Source organism: Hippoglossus stenolepis, chromosome 20, assembly GCF_022539355.2.
Source record: "Hippoglossus stenolepis isolate QCI-W04-F060 chromosome 20, HSTE1.2, whole genome shotgun sequence".
Lineage (NCBI taxonomy): Eukaryota > Metazoa > Chordata > Actinopteri > Pleuronectiformes > Pleuronectidae > Hippoglossus > Hippoglossus stenolepis.
Genome location: NC_061502.1, coordinates 4,020,065 through 4,042,989, shown reverse-complemented (window position 1 = coordinate 4,042,989; position 22,925 = coordinate 4,020,065). Strand labels below are relative to the sequence as shown.

The 22,925-nt window shown below is 39.6% G+C and overlaps 1 protein-coding gene and 1 pseudogene across 1 annotated transcript; both read left to right on the top strand.

Moving 5' to 3' along the window:
• The first annotated feature begins 203 nt into the window (after nt 1-203).
• On the top strand, nt 204-8,004 carry LOC118099549 (meprin A subunit alpha). Its single transcript, XM_047338115.1, has 13 exons — nt 204-260; nt 350-374; nt 483-527; nt 657-697; nt 3,591-3,666; nt 3,999-4,116; nt 4,862-5,037; nt 5,232-5,453; nt 5,556-5,702; nt 5,822-6,037; nt 6,387-6,851; nt 7,496-7,669; nt 7,804-8,004. The coding sequence occupies exons 1-13, from the start codon at nt 204-206 to the stop codon at nt 7,851-7,853; spliced, it is 1,812 nt and encodes a 603-aa protein (XP_047194071.1). The 3' UTR covers nt 7,854-8,004.
• A 3,596-nt stretch (nt 8,005-11,600) lies between these two features.
• Nucleotides 11,601-21,229, top strand: LOC118099285 (annotated as a pseudogene).
• The last annotated feature ends 1,696 nt before the right edge of the window (nt 21,230-22,925 follow it).

Here is a 22,925-nt window from a genome sequence, read left to right as displayed (position 1 = left end):
AATCAGTTATAAGCCGATAACAGATGCAGATGTAGTGTAAAAATATAGTGCAGGTGCACGTGTACTAACATCCTTCACTCAGTCACAATTTGGAGTCAAAGTCCCTCGGTTACTCTTTATGACTGACATAAAATTTAGGGTCCAACGGTCATAGGAGCACATTTAAACCAAAGCAGCAACATCTGCTTGTGACATTCAGCAGGATGGTGGACAGAGTGCTGTTATGGTTCGGACTGGTGGCTCTGGCCACCTCATATACTGTAAGTTTTTATTCATCAATTATTGATAGTGAGTGTGATGTTGTTGTTAATTTAGTTATAACTTGCACTTTATTATTATTTTTTTGCAGATACCAGTTTCCCCTAAGGTACATGGTACGTACATTAATGATATTTAATACAAGACATAAAAGTTGTTGAACAGTAAAAAGTTGTTCAGAGTAACATGAGAAGACTGAACCATGTCTGTGTTTGTATTTACAGAGGTATATGAGAATGGTGAGGATGAGAACCCCATCTTAAACCTGGGTGAGCAACAGCACATCACAGTTGTTCTAAGGACCATAATCCGTACATCAGTAAAGACCCTGAGTTTACAGGAATAATATGTGAAAACATACTGTGTATTTATTGGTGTCTTTTGTGCCTGTGCTGTAGGTTCAGATGCTAACCTCTTTGAAGGCGACATTTTACTTCCAGTGAGTTGAATATTTTCCTAATTTTAAAATGATTTAAGAGAATTGCTGATTACTGCTCATCATTCCTTGATTGTTATTACTGTTGGTGTATGTCAGGGGTATTCAACTAAAATTTAAAGAGGTCCAGTTGGAGAAAATTTCTTGAAGCAAAGGTCCGGAAGATCATAATGTTTAACTATTTAGTGTGATATATATTTAAGTAGCCTAGTAGTTGTATCAACATCTGCATGTACTAAATACCTGACTGTCAAATCAAATGAATTCAGTACGATTCAAAAACGTTGACAATATTTATTGTCACGTAACATAGAACTGAACATATATGTATGATTGCAGATATGTATAATGTTCTCTCATTAACTAAATAAAAGTAGGGCTGCATTTCAAAATAAGAGAAAATAAATAAAATGTGAAAATTGTGCATGTTCAAATAAAGGGCTTAACTTCAGAAAAATAAAATAAAGGGAGCAAAAGCTTGAATTTCCCTTTTTCTGTTTCACATCTTGACTCAAAAGTCTCAACCAATTTTACAGATAATAAATCTCAACACATCTTAACAATTGAACAGTTTTAGAATCACTTTCTTCCCCTCTTATATCCCACTCCCCCACTTTGTTCGTCTGTTTCTCTCCCTTTCTCCGTCTCACTCCTCTGTTTCTCTCCCTTTCTCCGTCTCACTCCTGTTTCTCTCCCTTTCTCCGTCTCACTCCTGTTTCTCTCCCTTTCTCCGTCTCACTCGTTTCTCTCCCTTTCTCCAGCTCACTCCTCCGTTTCTCTCCCTTTCTCCGTCTCACTCCTCTGTTTCTCTCCCTTTCTCCGTCTCACTCGTTTCTCTCCCTTTCTCCAGCTCACTCCTCTGTTTCTCTCCCTTTCTCCGTCTCACTCGTTTCTCTCCCTTTCTCCGTCTCACTCCTGTTTCTCTCCTTTCTCCGTCTCACTCTGTTTCTCTCCCTTTCTCCGTCTCACTCCTCTGTTTCTCTCCCTTCTCCGTCTCACTCATCTGTTTCTCTCCTTTCTCCGTCTCACTCCCTGTTTCCTTTCTCCGTCTCACTCATCTGTTTCTCAACTTCCCCGCCTCACTCTTCCGTTTCTCAACTTTCTCCGTCTCACTCCTGTTTCTCTCCTTTCTCCGTCTCACTCCTGTTTCTCAACTTTCTCCGTCTCACTCCTCTGTTTCTCAACTTTCTCCGTCTCACTCCTGTTTCTCAACTTTCTCCGTCTCACTCCTCTGTTTCTCAACTTTCTCCTCTCACTCCTGTTTCTCAACTTTCTTCGCCTCACCTCTGTTTCTTCCCTTCTCCGTCTCACTCTTCCGCTTCTCAACTTTCTCCGTCTCACTCCTGTTTCAACTTTCTTCGCCTCCCTCTGTTTCTCTCCCTTTCTCCGTCTCACTCCTCTGTTTCTCTCCCTTTCTCCGTCTCACTCCTCTGTTTCTCTCCCTTTCTCCGTCTCACTCCTGTTTCTCTCCCTTTCTCCGTCTCACTCCTGTTTCTTCCTTTCTCCGTCTCTCTCTTCTCACCTTTCTCCGTCTCCCTGTTTTCCTTCTCCGTCTCACTCTGTTTCTCCTTTCTCCGTCTCACCCTCTGTTCTCTCTCCCCACTCATCTGTTTCTTCCTTTCTCCGTCTCACTCCCTGTTTCTCTCCCTTTCTCCGTCTCACTCATCTGTTTCTCAACTTTCCCCGTCTCACTCTTCCGTTTCTCAACTTTCTCCGTCTCACTCCTGTTTCTCTCCCTTTCTCCGTCTCACTCCTGTTTCTCAACTTTCTCCGTCTCACTCCTCTGTTTCTCAACTTTCTCCGTCTCACTCCTGTTTCTCAACTTTCTCCGTCTCACTCCTCTGTTTCTCAACTTTCTCCGTCTCACTCCTGTTTCTCAACTTTCTTCGTCTCACTCCTCTGTTTCTCTCCCTTTCTCCGTCTCACTCTTCCGTTTCTCAACTTTCTCCGTCTCACTCCTGTTTCTCAACTTTCTTCGTCTCACTCCTCTGTTTCTCTCCCTTTCTCCGTCTCACTCCTCTGTTTCTCTCCCTTTCTCCGTCTCACTCCTGTTTCTCTCCCTTTCTCCGTCTCACTCCTCTGTTTCTCTCCCTTTCTCCGTCTCACTCTTCCGTTTCTCAACTTTCTCCGTCTCACTCCTGTTTCTCAACTTTCTCGTCTCTCCTCTGTTTCCCTCTCCGTCTCACTCTGTTTCTCTCCTTTCTCCGTCTCACTCCTCTGTTTCTCTCCTTTCTCCGTCTCACTCTTCCGTTTCTCAACTTTCTCCGTCTCACTCCTGTTTCTCAACTCTCCCGCTTTCTCCGTCTCACTCCTCTGTTTCTCTCCCTTTCTCGTCTACTCCTGTATCTCTCCTTTGTTTTCTCTACCTGTATCTCTATCTGTCTTTTTCTTTCTACCGTCTTCTCGTGTGTAACTTGCCTCTAACTCTCTCATCTGTCTGCACTGTAGAGTCGCAATGTTTACCGCCTGGAATGCACAGACTTGATTGGCTGAGTGGTATCACGTGGGATGGCTTAACTCGCATGCAATTGGTCTGTGCGTTTCCTCATCCGCTAAACCACTACCGTAAAGACTACAAAGGCTGCGCCGGTTACAAATAGAAGCGCCCCGTCAGGTTTTAAATCATAACCTTCTGTTTTGGCTGTAGGTCCGGGTCCGTACGGGACGGCTTCTGGGTCCGGACCCGGACCGCGGTCTGCCTGTTAGTGACCTCTGGTGTATGTGATCACATGATTGGCTGTTGGGACAGTTGGTCCTTTGGCTCTTGAGTAATTACAATGCAATATCAGATAACAAACATGGCATCTGAGAGGCCGTGTGTTTTTACAATTATTTTATTAGCCTCCATTAAGTTTATTGTCATAATATATATTTAAACACCTTGTTTATGCTGCAGGAAGGAAGAAATGCCCTGATTGACCAAAAATACAGATGGAAATTTCCAATCCCTTACATTCTGGGTGATGACTTAGGTGAGTCTTTTTTTCAAATTTGAGTTGTACTTATATTTACCTTATAACGAATGCTGCATTTTTAAATGATAATGTCTGTTTTGTATACAAATGGTCTGTAGAGTTACAGTACTGTAGCTGCCCCATTGCTGAGGCAGCAGATAGGGCCAGTGACAAGTTATAGTATCAGGCAGAAAAGGGATAGAAGGAATAGATAAAGTCTGTATAGGGGTTTATATTCCCATCTCCCATCTACCTGTGTATGTGTGGTCTGTGGATAAATTATAATTTGTCAATAAATCTATACAAATAGTATGGCAGACTCACACTTCCCTGTTTCTCTCCCTCCTCAGATCTGAACGCCAAGGGCTGCGTCCACCAGGCCTTTGAAATGTATCGGCTCAAGTCGTGCATTGACTTCAAGCCTTACGAAGGAGAGAAGACCTTTATCAAGTTTGAAAAGAGAGGGGGGTATGGCTCTGACTTTCTCACTTTTGTCAACTCCGTCCACTGAATTCATCTTTACTCAGGTGTTCAAGCTCAAGCGACTTGACTGGAGTTGATTTAAATTCACCCCTGTGTGCAAAGCTTTGCCTGAGCTAGAATTGAAAGTAGTGGCCACAGTTAAAGTGAGATAATAAACTTTGTGGGCACAGCTAGAACTGATATTCATGGGCTAGAAATGCTGAGCCACTGAAATTACAAATTGAAAAGATAAAGTCACCAAACTGATTCAGCAATGTCTGTTATTCAGCAATATTACATTATTACAACATATAACATTATAGCTAATATTAGCAGCTATGAGCTACTGACCATGTCAAGATGTACATCTAAAGCAAGTAAAACCAAAGGGGACTGAAATAAGAAACAGTTTGTTTTTGCTGTATGGTTTGTTAAATAAACATTGTATTAGGTTACCTTCATGTCTTTTAGACTACAAGCAGTACTACTCTGTACTACTGGAAATCAGTTGTGTAATGTCTCCTGTGGCTCTATAGAAGTTTTGTTAAGTCTGAGACAACCCCCGAGGATGTCAACATGGTTTTGCCTGGGCTTTATGACTTCAAAAGCTTCGACAGAATAATTGCTTTTCAGACTTGTTTCATTGAATTTAAAATTTTAATTTTAATCATGGGAAGTAGGGGATCTATACTCAGAATAATTTAAAGTCAGGATAACTTGGCCTCTGCTCAATTCATTTGGTTTGTCACAGATGTTTCTCCAGCGTTGGTGACCAACAGACTGGTCAGATTCTATCTTTGGGCTCAGGCTGTGACCACAAAGCTGTGATAGAACATGAGCTTCTCCATGCTCTGGGATTCTACCATGAACAGTCCCGCGGAGACAGGGACGACTATATCGACATCTGGCTGAATCAGGTTCTACCAGGTATGGTTAAATTTGGTCATGGTCTATATTCTATTTCTTCTATAATTCATATTCTATTAAACCAATGTTGGTAAAACTAAGCACGTTAAATTGATTATTTAGACCTATAAATAGGAATGAATTACAACAATTTGCAGTTTTCATTCTTTATTATGACATTTTGTGTGACTTAAAGAACTTGAAATTTCCTGCAGGACTTGAACACAACTTCAACAAATACAATGATGACTTCATAACTGATCAAAACACAGCATATGACTATGAGTCCATCATGCACTACAGGCCCTTCTCCTTCAATAAGAACGACTCCATTCCCACCATCACCACCAAAATCCCAGAGTTCTACAACATCATAGGCCAGTACCTCGACTTCAGCAAGATGGACACTCTCAGGCTCAACAGGATGTACAACTGCTGTATGTTACAAAGGGAATTTCTGATGTGATTTTCTTAGTTTCTGTAAGGTGGACAAAACTTTAAAAGTAAGTATACATGTCCTCTACCCTCCTCCTCCCCAGCTGGTCCTCTAACCCTGCTGGACCAGTGTGCATTTGAGTATGCCAGCATCTGTGGGATGATCCAGGCCTCCTCTGATGATGCAGACTGGGTTCATACCAAGAGCACAGTCGGGGCAGAGGATCACACACTCCTGGGAAAATGCAGAGGTCAGAAATCTGCATAATATTTATTTTTAAAATCTCAAACCCTGTTTATTGGCAGCTCAGACAACACCAAAGAAGTGAGTAAAATTGAATTGACGCATACATTTTGTCTGATCTTATAGATAGTGGGTATTTCATGCACTTCAGCACAATGAGTGGGACGCCTGAGGAGTCTGCCCTGCTGGAATCCAGAATCCTCTATCCCAAGAGGAAGCTCCAGTGTCTGCAGTTCTTCTACAAGATGACTGGAAGTCCAAAGGACAGGCTGGTGATCTGGGTCAAGGTGAACGATGGCACGGGCACCGTTCGAAGAATGAAGAAAATACACACTTTTAATGGTATTTGATGATTTTTACATTATTATATTTTTCTGGCATGACCTTACATATCCATCAGTGGATAGAGCCTGGTTAGCTTTCTTTTCCTAAGTTAAGCTATCCACCCACTGGCTGTAGATGGTAAAGTAAAGGGACAATTATGAGAGTGGTGTAAATCTTCTCTACCTCTTGGCAAGAAGGTGAAAAGTTATTTTCCATAACTGTCAAGCTGTTCTTTTACAGTAAATACAGTAAAGGATAGAGACAAATGTTCAACATAATTTAACAACCTAACCACCCTATAACTTTATACATGAATATTACCACAAATAGTAAGATTTGCCATCTTGACCTTGTCCCTGTTACCCAGCGGATTCTGACCACACGTGGAAGATCGCCCACGTCCCTCTGGAGGTAGGTGAGAAATTCCGTTATGCCTTCCAGGCCGTTCGTGGTGACCCCTCAGCGTCCTCCGGTGGCATCTACATCGACGACATAAGCCTGACGGAAACCCGCTGCCCCAATGCCGTGTGGAGAATCCAGAACTTCTCACAAATCATGGAGACGGCTCACACCAACACAGTAATCGACAGCCCTCGCTTCTACAGCCCTGAAGGCTATGGTTACGGTGTGCGCATCATTCCTCTGTCCAGTTACACTGATTACACAGGGAACTACGCTGGGCTGTACTTCCACCTGGCCAGCGGGGATAATGATGCGGTGATGCAGTGGCCAGCCATAAACAGACAGGCCACCTTGGTGGTGATGGACCAAGACCCTGACATTAAGATGAGGATGTCCTCTGCTCGCAGCCTCACTACTGACATGAGGAGGAGTAAGTTCTCCCTATCTGGTGTCCTGTACTGCCACAATATTTTACACATGAACAGGAAGTACAGTAATAGTTCTACACTTGCTTGTGGGGTGGTGCGTGTCACAGCTTTAGGAAACTGCAATTAGACAGCAAAACCTTACTTATTGATTTCTGCTATAAAAGTAAATGTGCTAAAAGTACTTTCAAAGCATGAGGTAAAGGGAAAAAAAGAGATGCATTTAAAAATGTCAACATTTGGGGGTTACTCACATCACAGCTAGAAGGCTATATATATATATATATATATATATATATATAATTTCAAAAGCCTCCTGGAAGCTGTCAGCCCTGAGCCCATTTGTTCCTATAAGATAAGACAATTAGGTCATAAATATATTGCTTGAAAATGACTTGATACTTTTCCAGATTTTCCAGATTAGCAGGTTGTTATTTATGGTAAAATACTGCAAACACACCTTGGTAACAGATTACCACCATTCAGTGAGTCCTCCCTGAAAATGACTTAACATTTATACAGTCCTACCAAACCCAATTTAGACCCTGGTTCCTCAGGTTCATCAAACTGTTCTTGGTCCCCCTGGGAGAGTTCCTGCAGTTCCTGCCCCTACATCACGCAGGTGATTCTGTGTTTTTCTGTCTCTTAGCATCAGATGGACAATTGTTGTGGGACAATCCATCCAAGGTGGGCTATCCTGACTCTTCCTGTGGCTGCTTCAGAGGTGAATCATGGGGCTGGAGAAACTTTATCAAGCACTTTGACCTCCGGCGGCGTAGTTACCTCAAGAACGATGACCTCATCATCCTCATCAACTTTGACGGTTTGTGATCTGTGTTTAATATTCATGTATGGAAATGTCTCATACTGTGCATATTAAAAACTATCCTAAAATCATTGTCATGTGTGATGTTCAGCATATCAAGAAGCAGAAATGACGAGTGTTTTTATCCACAGACATCACATCACTGATCAAAACAGAAGTTCCCATTGAGCCGAAGGAGTAAAGGCACACATGCTGTTTTACCACAATGAACTGAAGGTGAGATATTTTCATCTCACCTGTGAACATTATATCACTTGTATGTACTTATGATAATGAGAAAATACAATAATTGTGTTTTTTTGAATTTGAAATGACTGGAAATGATTGGAAGATTCCTGCTATGACACAATATCAGAATGTAATGGTCATATCTGGTATATAATCTGTATGGAAATGTTCAAACACATATATAAAACAGGTTTTGAAGTGCATCATTATATAATTATGTTAAACAAGATTCTTGCTATATTGAACTGTTGTCTTAATAAAAGCTATAAGAGAAACCCTGTGGTATGTTTATTTTAATTTGTGCCTCATTTTATTTATGAAAATAAGCCCATGAAAGTTTTGGAAATCACACATGAATCACTAACCTTGTATTTACATTTAAGAAAGAAAATATAAATATAAAACAACAAAGGTCTATGTGCTCAGGAGCAACCGTTTAATGTTGCTATTAATTTCCCACAGAAGTAGAGAACATCCTCCACAGCAGCAACAATAGAACACTGGTACAATAACTAGAATGGCACATACCTCCACTAAGGTCCAACAGACCCCATAAAATAAGATAATTCTTATTGATCCCCATCTGGTAGGACAGCAGCCCAAATAGAGAATAATGACAGGTAAGAAGAATAGAATAGAATTACACAGGAACAATGACACAAAAAAATTACACAGTAAACAAAAATGAAGACAGTCAGTATACCCACTTGTGATATGATTGAGCGAGTGGTGTAAACCATCTCAAAGTAGCAAAGTGAAGTTCAATCAAACTGCACCAAATATCACACACTCACCAGTCCCCTAATCATACCCGATTAAAAAAAAAATCAAAATCCATGAATAATTTTTGGGGAAAATGTTGAAAATGTTGAAAAACACTATCTTACAATATTGAAAAAAGTAAAAAACAATTCCTGGAATTTGCTCCCTCATGCAGATCCGCACTAAGATTTGATGGGCTTCTGCTTGACCCATACCACATCCTTCCAAGTTTCATGGAAATCAATTCTGTTGTTTTTGTGTAATCTTGCTAACACAAATCGAAACCAACCAACAAACAAACAGACATAAAGTCCTTAGCGAACGTACTAATGATAAAACGTTAATTGAATATAGAAACTATTTATCAGTTTTCTGAAACGACTGTGGACTATGTGGTATCAGATTTGAGAAGAGGTTTTGTGAAGTGGGGAGTTCAGTTGTTGTTCCATTGTTAGAAATGTTGTGTGTGTGTTTTCTTTCATATTTTGTCGTGTGAAGGATATTAAGGTATTTAAAAAATCCCAAATTCCAAACACTTGCCTGCAGTGAAGATACATTTCAAAGGTTTTTTTCCGTTCCATCTATACACTGTATTGGTAGCATCATAAGAACATATGATTAGAATCTGATTCAGGAAACCCAAAATTCAAAAATATTGATTAATGAATTAATCAAATGTATTGTCCCCATTCATATTAATGGTTTTTACAAATGAATTTGACAAATTTACTCCTATTTACTCGTCCAATGGATGATGTTATTGCCTGTGATCCTTGACTATGTTCTTTGTATGTACGTGTCGTTTTGTTTGTCTTGTTATGTCTGCTGGGTGGATTGGTCTTGTGCACTCTGTGTGTACGTGTGTGTGTTTGTGTGTGTTTGTGTGTGTTTGTCTGCTGTTCTCAGGTCAGGTAAAACATTTTTTTATCTCACTTTAAGATGGGATAATACTCTGAGATTACAGATTTGTAACAGAAAGCCTGCATGTGCATTTACATGTGAGAATGTAACAAGAAGACGTGCACATTTTTTTACTTTGACCAATAGTAGTTTTTTTATTTGTGAGGGATAGTACAGACAAACACTGTCAGAAGCAATGCACAACATACATGAGTATACGGCCAAAGCTCATTTCCAACACCAGTCTTTGAGGGGTCCAACATTTATACGTGACAGTTTGAAGTAATTGAAAGTATTTGTTCATACAAAATGAATGCATACAGTAATAAAACAAGTGAGCCACCATTTACGACAACACACAAACAGACAAAACAAAGCTACCCAGACAGTTTTTAAAATCTGTCGCCTGTGAGTCCCTGGACTTTATGGAAGTACAATAATACATTGATAAAGTGATACCTTTGATATCAGTCATATCAGCTGTGTTGACATCTGATATCTAATATGTCAATGTGAATGTCAATTTCAATTTTATTTATATAGCACATATAAAACTACATGGTTGACCAAAGTGCTTCACAAGTATAAAGTACAACAAGAAGACAGTAACACGCAATACATCAGAATACAAGTAGTAAAATAATATAAGATAGAAAGAAGAAGAATTAAAATTAAACTAAAACAAAATACAATATAAGATATACAATAATAAAATAAAATCAGCTGGGATAAAAAAGTTCTCAAATCGAAGAGAATGCCAAAAAGAACAGATGTGTTTTTAGTAATAATTTGAAGTGTGCAAGAGAGGGGGCAGATCTAATGTGGAGTGGTAAGTTGTTTCACAAGTTTGGGGCGGCTACTGCAAAGGAACGATCACCTCTGGTTATGAGCCTCGTTTTAGGTAAATCCAGGAGAAGTTCAGCTAAGTAAGGTGGTGCCAGTCCATTTAGAGACTTAAAAGTTAACAGTACATTTTTTAAATCTATCCTGTGATGAACAGGAAGCAAGTGGAGGGAGCGCAACACAGGTGTATACGGTCTCTCTTTTTCTTTCTAGTCAGGAGGCGAGCAGTAGGATTTGGACGAGCTGCTGGCGTTTCATAGACGAGAGGTTATAAAGGCATTGATCACCCTCTCTAGATCCATTTGTGGGAGATAGGCCTTTAACTTGGCTATGAGTCTCAGTTGAAAGAAGCTACACCTGACCACAGAGGAAATTTGCTTGTCGAATCCTCTGTCAAATTGAATCCCAAGACTCTTCACAGAGGAGTGAATATTTGCAGCTAAAGGGCCAAGGGTGCCCACATCCAGCAGTTCAGGGTGTCCAAACACAATAACCTCAGTCTTATTTTCGTTGAGTTTGAGGAAGTTTAGGTTAATCCATGATGTGATGTCATTTAGGCAGTCAAACAGGGGCTGCAGTGAACTCTTAGTTTTAAGGTTCAGGGGCAAGTATATTTGAATATCATCTGCAAAGCACTGGAAAGAGACATCATATTTTTCAAAAATTTATGCTAGGGGCAGCATAAATAGAAGAATAGGATGTGGCCTAAAACGGATTCTTGAGGCACACCACATGTAAGTGGGGCCATCCCAGAGGAGTAATCACTCAGGTGGACAGAGAAAATTCTATCTGTTAAGTATGACTGAAAGCACCTGATTGCTGCACCTTTAATCCTTACAGAGTTCTCCAAACACGACAACAGGATTGCATGATCGACGGTGTCGATAGTGCAGTAACTGAAACATAAGGGCAATTTAGTAAACCATAAATGGCATAACCGCCTGTTTAATTGGCTGTAAAATCAGTCCGTATCAACATGTGGTGTAACCCGCTGCCTTTGTTCAGGGACGTGGTTTAGTGCTGCCAATTGCTGAGCAACTGTCAACAGGTCAGCCGCACGAGCGACGACAAGGACACGTGTGAAACGCTTGTTACTCATTCAACACAATAATCCTGATCAAAGTTCCTCTGCAGCTGCTGTCTTCATGGATGTGTTGACATCAAGGAGACACACTGCTCTTCAGAAAACATAGACATGGCCTCTGGAGACAATTTGTGGACGATTGCTTTGCTGACCAGTATCTTGGCGGTTTTGACGGTAAAGAATTTTATAATTGTAATGCACCTACAAACAGAAATTGAACAGTTGTCTCTGTGGATGTTTAAAAGCAAGATGTATCTCTCTTTGACCGCTAGGTGCAAGCTGCTCCGACATTTACAGGTTAGCTCTAATTTACTTCATTGATCAAATACACATAAAGAAGCTCTTTGTTTATCTTTAGCTTTAACAAAAGAACATGTCAATTCCAGGTGATAATGCAGATGCAGGTGAACTGAGGGATGACATACCTGACATCAACAGAGGTATATATTCAAAGCCTGTCTGCGATAATGCACTTTGTTCAATTATATATTTATATATCCAGAAGCTCAGATCTCTGACAGTGGTTTTGTTCAATTTTTAGCGTTAAAACACCTGTTTGAGGGAGACATCGCTGGTAATGTAAGTATACACACTGTGTGGAGATTATGTTTGACAAGAACATAAACGTACACATCCTGAGAGTCTCCCGTTTGTCGTGCAGCCCAGCAGAAATGCAATCCTCGATGAAACAAGAAGATGGAAGTTTCCCATCCCTTACATCTTAACTGATTCTTTAGGTACACTATGCATAATTTCTATCAAGATATAATCTGATGCAGAGATAAAACATGTGCTGACTGGGAAATTCATTTCCATATCTTTAGAACTGAATGCCAAAGGTGTGATCCTCCAGGCGTTTGAGGAATACCGCTTGAGATCTTGTGTGGACTTCAAGCCATACGCGGGAGAGAGCAGCTACATCTCCTTCACCAAGCTGTCAGGGTGAGCTGCAGTGTGCTGGTTTGTTGCACAACTTTATGGGCCATGCTGTAAAGTCATCAAACTTGAGGAATTAAGAACCAAAGATAAGACACTGCTGATGTGACAAAATAATACTAAAAGCTCATGATACAGTAAGACAGCTGATTAATTCCATTTCTATTATTCCAGATGCTGGTCTTACGTTGGCGATGATAAAAAAGGACAGAATGTGTCCATCGGGGCCAGATGTGACACTAAGGCCATTGTGCAGCATGAGCTCCTCCACGCTCTGGGATTTTACCACGAACAGTCTCGCTCGGACAGAGACAACTATGTTAAGATCTGGTGGGACCAGATTGAAGAAGGTGGGTGAAAAAGTACTTCATCTGTGTTTCATTCAGGGACACAGTTTGAGAGATACTCGGGTACACCCAGCAGAATCCTCACCCATCCGACAAAAAAAGCAAACTCTAAATCTAAACTCAATCTTTTTTTATTTCATTTGAATCATGAGTCAATCATGATTATAGCATCAGCTAACTAATTAAAACCAATCTTACTGGAAACACGAACACTTGAACAAAATCGTGAGTGATAAGAGCGACCTGAAATAACAGGAAACCATCTTTGAGAAAAATGTATTCATCAAGTGTCCGAGTCAGACAGGTATGTTATCAGTTAATGGTTACATAGACAACATTCACTACCATTAGATGTCGCACTAGCACAAGCTTCTCAGACCAAACCAACTGCTTCATCAGCCACACCTCCTCCCTCACTTTGTTTTCTATTCAGTCTATGGGTGTTCCAGAGTCCAGTGAAATCAGTGCAATAGGCCTGTAGCCATCTTGAATTATAAATGTGGGTAGGGCCAAGGGTTACACAAAGAGGGACTCACAGGCATGCACAAACACATGCACTAACTATGTGCGGCCATGGCTATGTCCGATATCACCCACTCATTCACGACCCCTACTTCACAATATAGAGATTTCTTTGAGTAGCACATTGAATTACCATGTTTAAATTGATAAATAAACTTGTGTGCCCTACTTCGTGCTGTGGTGCACTGCTCTGCTCTTATTACATATTTTACCACCACAATTCTCAGATTTGTCTTGTGCTGGTCATAAAAAAAACTGTGGTATCGGAGATATTAGAGAAATATAGTAAAACAGACAGTTTTAAAATTGGTTTGCTAAAGTCTATCTTTATCCTCATGATGTCTAAGATATTTTTGATAAGAATAAGTAGAATCCCCAGAGAGAGAAGGCTGAGACATGCAGCCCTCTCTCCTCTTGAGCACAACGCATGATGGTGTACATTGCTCGGTTACTGACCATTGGTTGTGCATTACAGACCATGCACTATGGGATACAATGAGTGCACCATATAGGGTATACAATTATTCACAAAAAAACAATATATACATACAAAACTCTATAATGGACCTTTTAGTGATTATTGAGTGATTTCTGACACAGCCCATGTTTATGTTAGTGCAGAGAATGTGAGAACAGACTCAGAGACTTCAAAACTTCCACCTAGGGAGTGACTTTGTCTCTCTGCTCAGGATGCCATTACTCCATAGAATATAGTTGTTGACTGCTTTATTAATGTTAAAATCATGTATGTTTAACTTTGAGGGTGTCAGTGACAAGGTTACTCTCCCCTAACAGGGATGGAGCACAATTTCAAAAAGTATGAGGATGACTTCATCACAGATCTGAACACGCCATACGATTACGAGTCCGTCATGCACTACAGGCCACTGTCTTTCAACAAGAACGAGAGCGTACCCACCATCACCACCACCATACCGTACTTTAACGACGTCATTGGCCAGCGGCTGGACTTCAGTGCTGTTGACATCACCAGGCTCAACCGCATGTACGACTGTGGTGAGTGTCTCCTCACTGCTGGTTCAAGTGTGTTTTAAAATATTTGCATCATTGCTTAAAAATTAAAGTCACAGGATATTTACCCGGTGACCATGGAAACACTTTAGCTCTGTGGCTTCCTGGTTTGTATTGGTGCTGCTGGAACTAATTTACATTTACATTCTTATTTTGCACCAATCAATATTTTTGGATTAATGATCGATGAAATGTAAAATATGAAAAGGAGATCAGCACCTGCAACTCTTGTGAATGTCTATGTCACACTGCACTGCCCCGCCCCCCAATGACTGCTCCAGAGCACTGGTCACCTGATTAGATGTATTTATATTGAATGTATGATGTGTCAAAATCGCACTAATAAAATACTGTAAAAAAACAATTCCAAACTATATTATCAATAAAGTACATCTAGTATATGTACATTGCTGATCATTATAGCCAATGTAGCCACATCACTCCACTTTTTATATTGAATAATAAGTTACTGGGATACTGTTGTTTTAATTTACAGCTAGATCCACATGCACAAAATGCTTAACCAGCGTAGGTTGACTGTTGATAATCTTTCTGTTGCAGCCAACACACACACACTCCTGGACCAGTGCTCGTTTGAGCTCATCAACATCTGTGGAATGATCCAGAATGAGGACGAGCGCAGACTGGGTGCAGACGCTGAGCAGTCCAGCCGACTCTGATCACACCCTGGCAGGGCGCTGCAGAGGTGCTAAGCATATTTACTGTCTCCTAAACAAAGTCATATCAGACATGAAGCTGAATAAACATAATGTAATGAAATAAACTGTGACAAACTGTGCCCGAAAGTGTCCCACACATATGAATAGCAAACATACATTTTCTTATATGTATAGGCGCCTATATTCTGAAAAGCCCATATGTTAAAACTGAAAACATTTCATTTAAGTTCCCCAGTGAGCCATGCGATGTGAGGGCACAGCAGGGGATCCCTGTCCAGACGACAGACAGACGAAAAAATGAAAAAAGGGCAAAAAGAAAACAAATATCTCCCGTTGAAAAGCGATGTCATAAACGTAGAAGACACTGATGATGTCAAGAGAGTTTGTGGTGATAAGAGCTGACGCTGTAAATCACGTGATCTCCACAGTGGAGGTCACTTTCTGCCTCTGACTGCTCCACCTCTCGCCTGAATAATGCAGAGGATTTGTTGCTGTTGTGAATGTGTCTGTGCAGAAAACCTCCCGCTGTGTTGTGCATGTGTGAAAGGCTCAGTAGCCAATTCTCTGGCACAACTGATGTTAAACAGACATAACTAAAATAAACTAAATCAAACTAAACTAATTAAACTAAACTAAACAGTCCTTTGTACCAGTTAAAGAAACTTCAGCCCATTTTAAATCAGAAAAAAACATCCAACTATAGTTCAGACTAACTATCATTGATAAACTGTATGAATGGAAAACTAGTAAATGAAAGTTGTATTATAATAATGTAAAATATGTCTTCATAGGATAGCTTACAATTATATTATATTAGACTAATCTTCATCCACTGTCCCTAACTTGAAGCATTTATATGACATTTAAGGCTCATTAACAAAACCTGTACTGATAACCACTTCTTTCTTTTAGATTCTGGCTACTTCATGAAGTTTGACACAGCTTCAGGTGTGATTGGCAACAGTGCCTTGCTCGAGTCCCGTATCCTCTACCCCAAAAGAGACGAACAGTGCCTGCAGTTCTTCTACAAGATGAGCGGACGGGCTGGGGACATACTGGTGATATGGATCAGGACTGATGATGGGACAGGGACTGTGCAGCATGCCCTCCTATCCAGACTACGTTGGCATGACCTTGCACCTCTGCAGCGGAGAAAATGATGGGGTGATGCAGTGGCCAGCGGCAAACAGGCAGGCGACCATCGTTGCCATGGATCAGGATCCTGATGTCAAACTGAGGATGTCCTCAACAAGAAGCTTCACCACAGGTAGGCCGACATCACAGGCAGCGGAGACACGGAAAGTTCACAAGCAGTGATAGTTTCGGCTCATTTTTTTTCTGCTTCATCCCAAAACAATGGAAGCGAATGGAATTCAGTTCGTTGAATTCCCAACATTTGAAAATGACAACATTTCTTTTCAGAAACTGTCCAATGTTTTGCCTTTGAAATGACCTGTTCTACCCACATGTGATTTTACATAAACTAATAATAACAACACTAATAATAATAATAATAATAATAATAATAATAATAATAATAATAATAATAATAATAATAATAATAGTTAAAGTACTGTAGTTGTACAAGTGTATGTAGGCAACTGGACTTGCTTGTGTTTCTTGAAGACAATTCACCTATCATCCAAAAAGGCTTCTTCAGTTCTAAGGTTTCAGAGCAAATCAAAATAAGCAGGTCGTATTATCAAGATTGTACTTGTACTTTATCACAGGTCCTCACCTGTGGACACAAACAGCAGGGACTTTCCCCTCTTAATATTTAGTTCAGCTCCATCTCCATCTGTCAAATGACAAATCTCTAGTCAACCTAACGTAGTTGATGCAGATTCAGCTGGAGAGCAAAGACAAGGGACACTGAATATTGGACTCTAAGAAACATAACTACAAATCAACGCAAATGTTGCTTGTATGCTCAATGTCAAACAATAGTAAGATATGTTTAATAAGACAACTCCTACTTGAATATGTCTGCAACCCATATTGAAGTACAGGCCATCGACAAGGGACCTACATGGATAAGGTGACTACATGTCAATGTTTATTATATTATATTATATTATATTATATTATATTATATTATATTATATTATATTATATTATATTATATTATATGATACCTTGCTGTACTGCTCACAAGTGCCATCAAAATCAGTTTTAGTTACTTTAAAATGCCTTTGCGAAAACTACAGTAGATTGTGTTGTGTTTTTTCATATGAAAATATAATTGCTTAATTAAATAAAATTATCTGTAAACATAGCACAAAAATATTGCTTTATAAAATATATATTGAATGAATTTGTCACTATGAATAACCTCTTTAATATACACAAAGTCACGTGATCCATCGTTAATATAAAAATTTAAGTTACTGCTCAGTGTGAACAATTCATCTCTTGAATTCTCACTCACCCTGACATCTAGTTTCAACAACAAATATGTAAATTGAAAAGAAGTGCAGTTTCCTTGCGACATCCAATATGATGTTGAGGTGAACGAAGAATGATTGATGAACCTTTTTTTCTCGCCTTCTTTCTTCTGAGACTCCGATGCTCACTGGAACAAGCCAACCAATGCTTCAGGGGCCGAGTGGGATGCCAGCTGCAGGTGCAACCGCGGTCCAGACTTTGGCTGGAGCACGTTCATGTCTCACAATCATCTGCACAGAAGGAGCTTCCTCAAGAACAATGACCTCATCATTACTGCTGATTTCAATGGTGAGAATGTAAAATATCAGCTCTTATATATATATATATATATATATATAGAGAGAGAGAGAGAGAGAGAGAGAGTGAGAGAGATATTTATGTGATACACAGTCTGTCAAGGTAGATGGGAAATTTCATTTTTTCCCAACAGATAGTAAATAATGGTACAATTCACATAACTCAGAAATCTATTTTTTAATTACCAATTGAAATCTTGCCATACAGTTTGTATATGTTTTTTGTTATTGAGCATCATTATTATCCTGTTGTTTTGATAGATTTGACCTACCTGATCAAGTCTGAGGTGCCTGTCAAACCGGCTGCACCAGCAACTGACATTACAGATGAGAAGCCAATCGGTGACGTGGAAGTGAGAGCGCAGGCTCCAAAGCACAGAGAGGCACGTGCAGCCAACCCGTCATCCCAACCCGTGTTTTAATGGAGGCGTGTGTGTGGAGAGTGAAGGAAAAGCCTCATGCAGGTGTGTGTTTCTTTGCTTCAGGGGTTGATATTTATGAAGGTGTGACTATTTTTGAGAAAAACGTGGACAGTTTAGCTGGTGATCACTTGCAGGTTTAAATGTACATAAATATAATAACAATAACTAGGCCCAGACTAATGTGATGGAAATTTGACCTGGTGAGAGACTTCTGAAATAAAGAGACAAGAGAATCATAGTCTTTTAAATATATTTTATTCCTTGCAAGGAAGGTCAGACAATCATACAGCATGCGAAGAGCATTCTGCAGAGGGAATGACCAAGAAACAGTTGCAGGCGTGTGCTTTTTATGCAGATGCAGTGAAGAGATGTGTGTGTGTGTGTGTGTGTGTGTGTTTGTGTGTGTGTGTGTGTGTGTGTTTGTGTGTGTGTTTGTATGTGAACTATGTGTGTTGTGTGTGTGTGTATCTATGTGAACTATGTGTGTGAACTGTGAATAGTAAAATCTCAGGAGATAAGACCCAGACACAGGCTGAAGGCTTCTTCAAGCAGAGATAATATATAGTGTGGTATAATGGTAAAATTTTCTATTACACTAATGATAGTCATCACTGACATCAGGCTGGTGCTCCTGTGCCCATTTTTGGGAAAAACCTTATATATAAACCTGGGAATCAATTAGCTAAGCTCACAATAAGGTGAGTGGTTGTTTGCCTCTGGACTTTCTCCGGTCAGCCCCCTCATTAAAACTCCAGATAGTGTGGGTCTGTTGATGACGCGTCGAACACACGACAAATGGAAATGTGAAAAATACAAAACAAATACAAACGTCTCAGGAGTAAAAAGTGGTGCCATACACGTTGAAGACACAGACGGAGATGTCATGAGAGCTTTTGGTGAAAAGGGCCGTATTCTTCATGATTTTGTTTCTTGACATTTAACAAAGAGAGAGATGCTAATGCAGAGCAGGAGCCGGGAGGTGGTTGGATAAGAATCTTAAAACTACGACTGGAATCAAGTGAAACAGCTTTTGATGCCAGATCAAATTCCAAGCATTCAAAACAAGCTGGTATTCCAGTTTTTTGCACTGAGGTGTCAATAACCTTAGTCCTTTCTAGGTAGATAGACAACCTCTTTACCACGGCACCCAAGAAAAGATCTGACAGGCTGAAATTGTCCTACATCAGCAGAATCTTCCCTCTAGGAATTTACCCTATTAGAGTTTCACTGTTACTTATTTAAGCTGATGCCAGGAGACACGCCTGGCTTCTAACTGCCTTCATCCTAACGTCTACCATACTTCCACTGGAATAGTATTATACTGAGGGGCCCTATGAGTAAAATAATATTTCCAGCCACGCCCGTTCACAGCAGCTCTCCTCTCATGATCAGTGCACTTGGTAGGTGCTTGGAAAGTATTTAGTGGCTTTGTAAGCCCCAAGAATCTGTTGTAATATTTGACTAGAGTAACATTTAAGAATCAGTAAGTTGTTCTAAAACATACAAGTTCCCAATTTACTCTGAAAGCATAAATCTAATGTCCACAACTTCTTAATTAAATCTGAATTTCTTATTTATTACATGTAATTTACAAAAGTACATTTTTAATGAAAAGAGTAATAAGTAAAAATAATAAAAAGTGTAAAAATTAAGAGTAATAATCGAGTAATAAGTAACAACTCATAAAAATGTATTAAAATTAGAAAACAATTTATAAAAAGTGTAATAAGAGAGTAAAAAGTAAAGATTCACACAAGAAGTAAAACATACAAATTCATAAAAAGAGTGAATGTGATTATATATATACTGCAGCTTTCAGAGAACTAATATAAATTTAGTGAGAAGGAATGAATGCCAGCACCGCTTTACCCGACACTCGTTTCCTACCAGAAACTTGAATTCTGTTAAAAATTCTAAACTCATATTCTCCTCAGTGCATATTTTCCAAGTTGAATATTTCTTCTGTGGAAACTTTCTCTAAGTAGAGAAGTGTCCGTATTTCCCGTTCTTTTGATTCTAGGCTGAGGAGGGGTCTTTGTCCCGTTGTGTGGAAAGGAGCCGTAGAAGAACCGACCAACACCCTTCTCACGTCTTTTTATATTCTCTTGAACTCTAAAGCTTACAAACTCATCATTATGCAATGACACACTACCAATAGAAATGGCCAGTCTTGGGCATGAACTTACATGGTATAAATCTAGCAACTTCTAGCATTTTCTATCATATATATTAAGTATCGTGTCACATTTCTGTGTGGCTGCACCAGCTTTGCACAGCATGTTATCTTCCATCTAGCTTCTCATCCTGCACTTCATGGTTGAACACAAACCCATTACTTCTTCAACATGCATAATGCTTTCAACACAGTCAAAGAATGTTCAACTTAAAACCTTTACTCTTAAGAAAAGAAACACTTACGAAAAGGGAAAAAAAAGTATTTTAAACGTTATTGAAAAATATCCAACATCAACCCAAAAACTATAAAAGATTCTGATTACATTTCCAACTTTTTCATCTCTAACATGATACGTTACTGTGTTAAACACATGTTACTTTAAACATTATAGAGGTTATATAAGCAAACCAGAGAAATAATTCTACATGTTACTTTATGCTCTTAGCTCATATTTCAGCGGTGAGATCTCGATTATTCTTGACATGATCTAACCTATAAAATAAATCAAGTGAGCATGTTTTTAATTGTCGAACTGTCCCATAAAACTCAATAATAAAAATCAATCAACCTACTCTTGCTAGCCTGGTGACACAGCTTAGTGCATGTGGACTAAAGCAAATACAAGCTTGGGACGTGCATTCATGTGAAACCTGCAGTCCTTAGCAATTTTTGTTGTACATATTTTTTTAAATGATTTAAACAGATGTATGTGACTGCTGCTTTTCAGGTGTGCAACAACCCAGGCCACCTACTACACCGGAAAAAGATGTGAGGAAGTGAACACACACAGCGGCATTCTGGGAGCTCTGATTGGTGGTGCAGCCGGGACGGTAGTTCTGACAATAGCCATCGTCACCGTCATCAGGAGAGTTCAGTGAAACACTCTGTGGAGGACGAACTCGTCCACTGAATCATTCAGCAGTGAAATCACACTAAATGTAAAGTCAATATTGTGGGAAATATGCAAATTTATCTTGGGCCTATACGTTCCTAGTCCCCATATTTAAAATAAAAATGATTTTTTTATTCAGACAGATATAAGGCGTTCCAAATATAGACCCTGCATCAGCACTTCTATGTCCTGAGTGTGGTTTATTTGTATGATAAAAGTAATCAGGTGTTTTCTGCTCCATTATTTCTGTTGTGAATAACGCAAGACTGGAAATAACTATTTAAATCACACCTAGTGTAAACAAAACCCTTTCTTTTCCTTGTCTTTATTCCTATGTCTTACTAGTTTTGAGATACATATAGTGGTTATGCAAACATAGCATACAGGCTATGTTATTCATGTCACATAATTTCAATCTACAGACTTTCCTTTTGAATAAAATTGTCTTAGCAATTTTTTTTCTATGTGTATACGACATGTAAAAACACCAGATTATATCATACACCTTACTTAATAATTAAACCTGTTTTTAGGGGAAACATCTACACCTTTATACGTATCTAGGAACTATAATATACCACAAATTAAACTCTAAGTCATGTTCTCTTCATGTACATGTGAGTTGCTGTTTCTCTCGGCACCACCTGAAACACAGAAATTACATTTATTCTCAAATGATGTACTGAAATATTTTTGCTGAAAAGTGGCACAAAACTGATTTATTGCTATTTACACTGACAGACTCAGTTCACGTAACTTAGCAAAGCCTGATGGGCGGTTGGTTTCTATGGTCATTAGAGCACCATTTGTCTCTGCATTGTGTGTGGCAAACATCACAACATTCTCATCACAACAGCATAAAACAGAAGCCAGATGGAATACACAAAACTGCTGGTCTCATTAATACAATATTAAAATCCCCTGTGAACAAGTGTTAACGAGGCTGACTTGACAAAAAAGCAAAGAGAAATGTACCTTCAAGCTATTACAAATAAAGCTCCCATTTTTTTGGGGATAAACAGCGTTAACTGCTGCTGATAGTTTGATAGTTTTGCTGCTGACAGCTAGTTTTAGCTGTGGAGTTGAGGGGGTTGGGAGAGCACTTTCCCCTGCCACAGTGGCACCCAGCATGGGGCTCCACGCAGCAAGAGACACGGACCTGCAGTCGGAGACTGCGCTAATTTGGATGGCGGTGGAATTCGTGGCATCTTAAGTTGAGTTTGGTGAGGTTATGTTTGCACTGTGTTCCTGTTAATACATAAATATGCTGAAAAGCGACACCTTTGTCTCTGGCTGTGTGTGGGAGAGCCCCGTGGCATGGTCAACTGCCACACTAGCATTGTCACTTTGCTTGTTTAAGTTGCGTTAGATTCACCACAAAGCCAAGAGTGTAAGTTCTGTCTTTATTAGAGTTTAAAGTCTCTGCGGCAACTAGAAAGAAACTATTTGGGGAGAAGATAAGTGCAACTCCCAACGTGCACTGCAGCAACTGTTGTGCTTGAGGACAATGGCAGAAAAACTGAAAATAAAATCTAAAGTTTAAGTAAATTCAGTTGCAAATTGTTGGTCTATCCTGCCTAAATTCAACAGCCATGGTTCAGTACTTTGTTCCTACCTGCAACAATGAAGTGTCATGAATTCACAAACGACATCAAGGGTATTGAAGTGTTTAGACCAGTGGTCACCAA

Excerpts from the sequence above, each read along its gene's own strand:
- LOC118099549 (XM_047338115.1), top strand. The coding sequence starts at position 204 with ATGGTGGACAGAGTGCTGTTATGGTTCGGACTGGTGGCTCTGGCCACC. Across the intron at positions 375-482 it reads AGTTTCCCCTAAGGTACATG|AGGTATATGAGAATGGTGAG; the intron begins GTACGTACATTA and ends TTGTATTTACAG. Across the intron at positions 5,454-5,555 it reads CAACAGGATGTACAACTGCT|CTGGTCCTCTAACCCTGCTG; the intron begins GTATGTTACAAA and ends CCTCCTCCCCAG.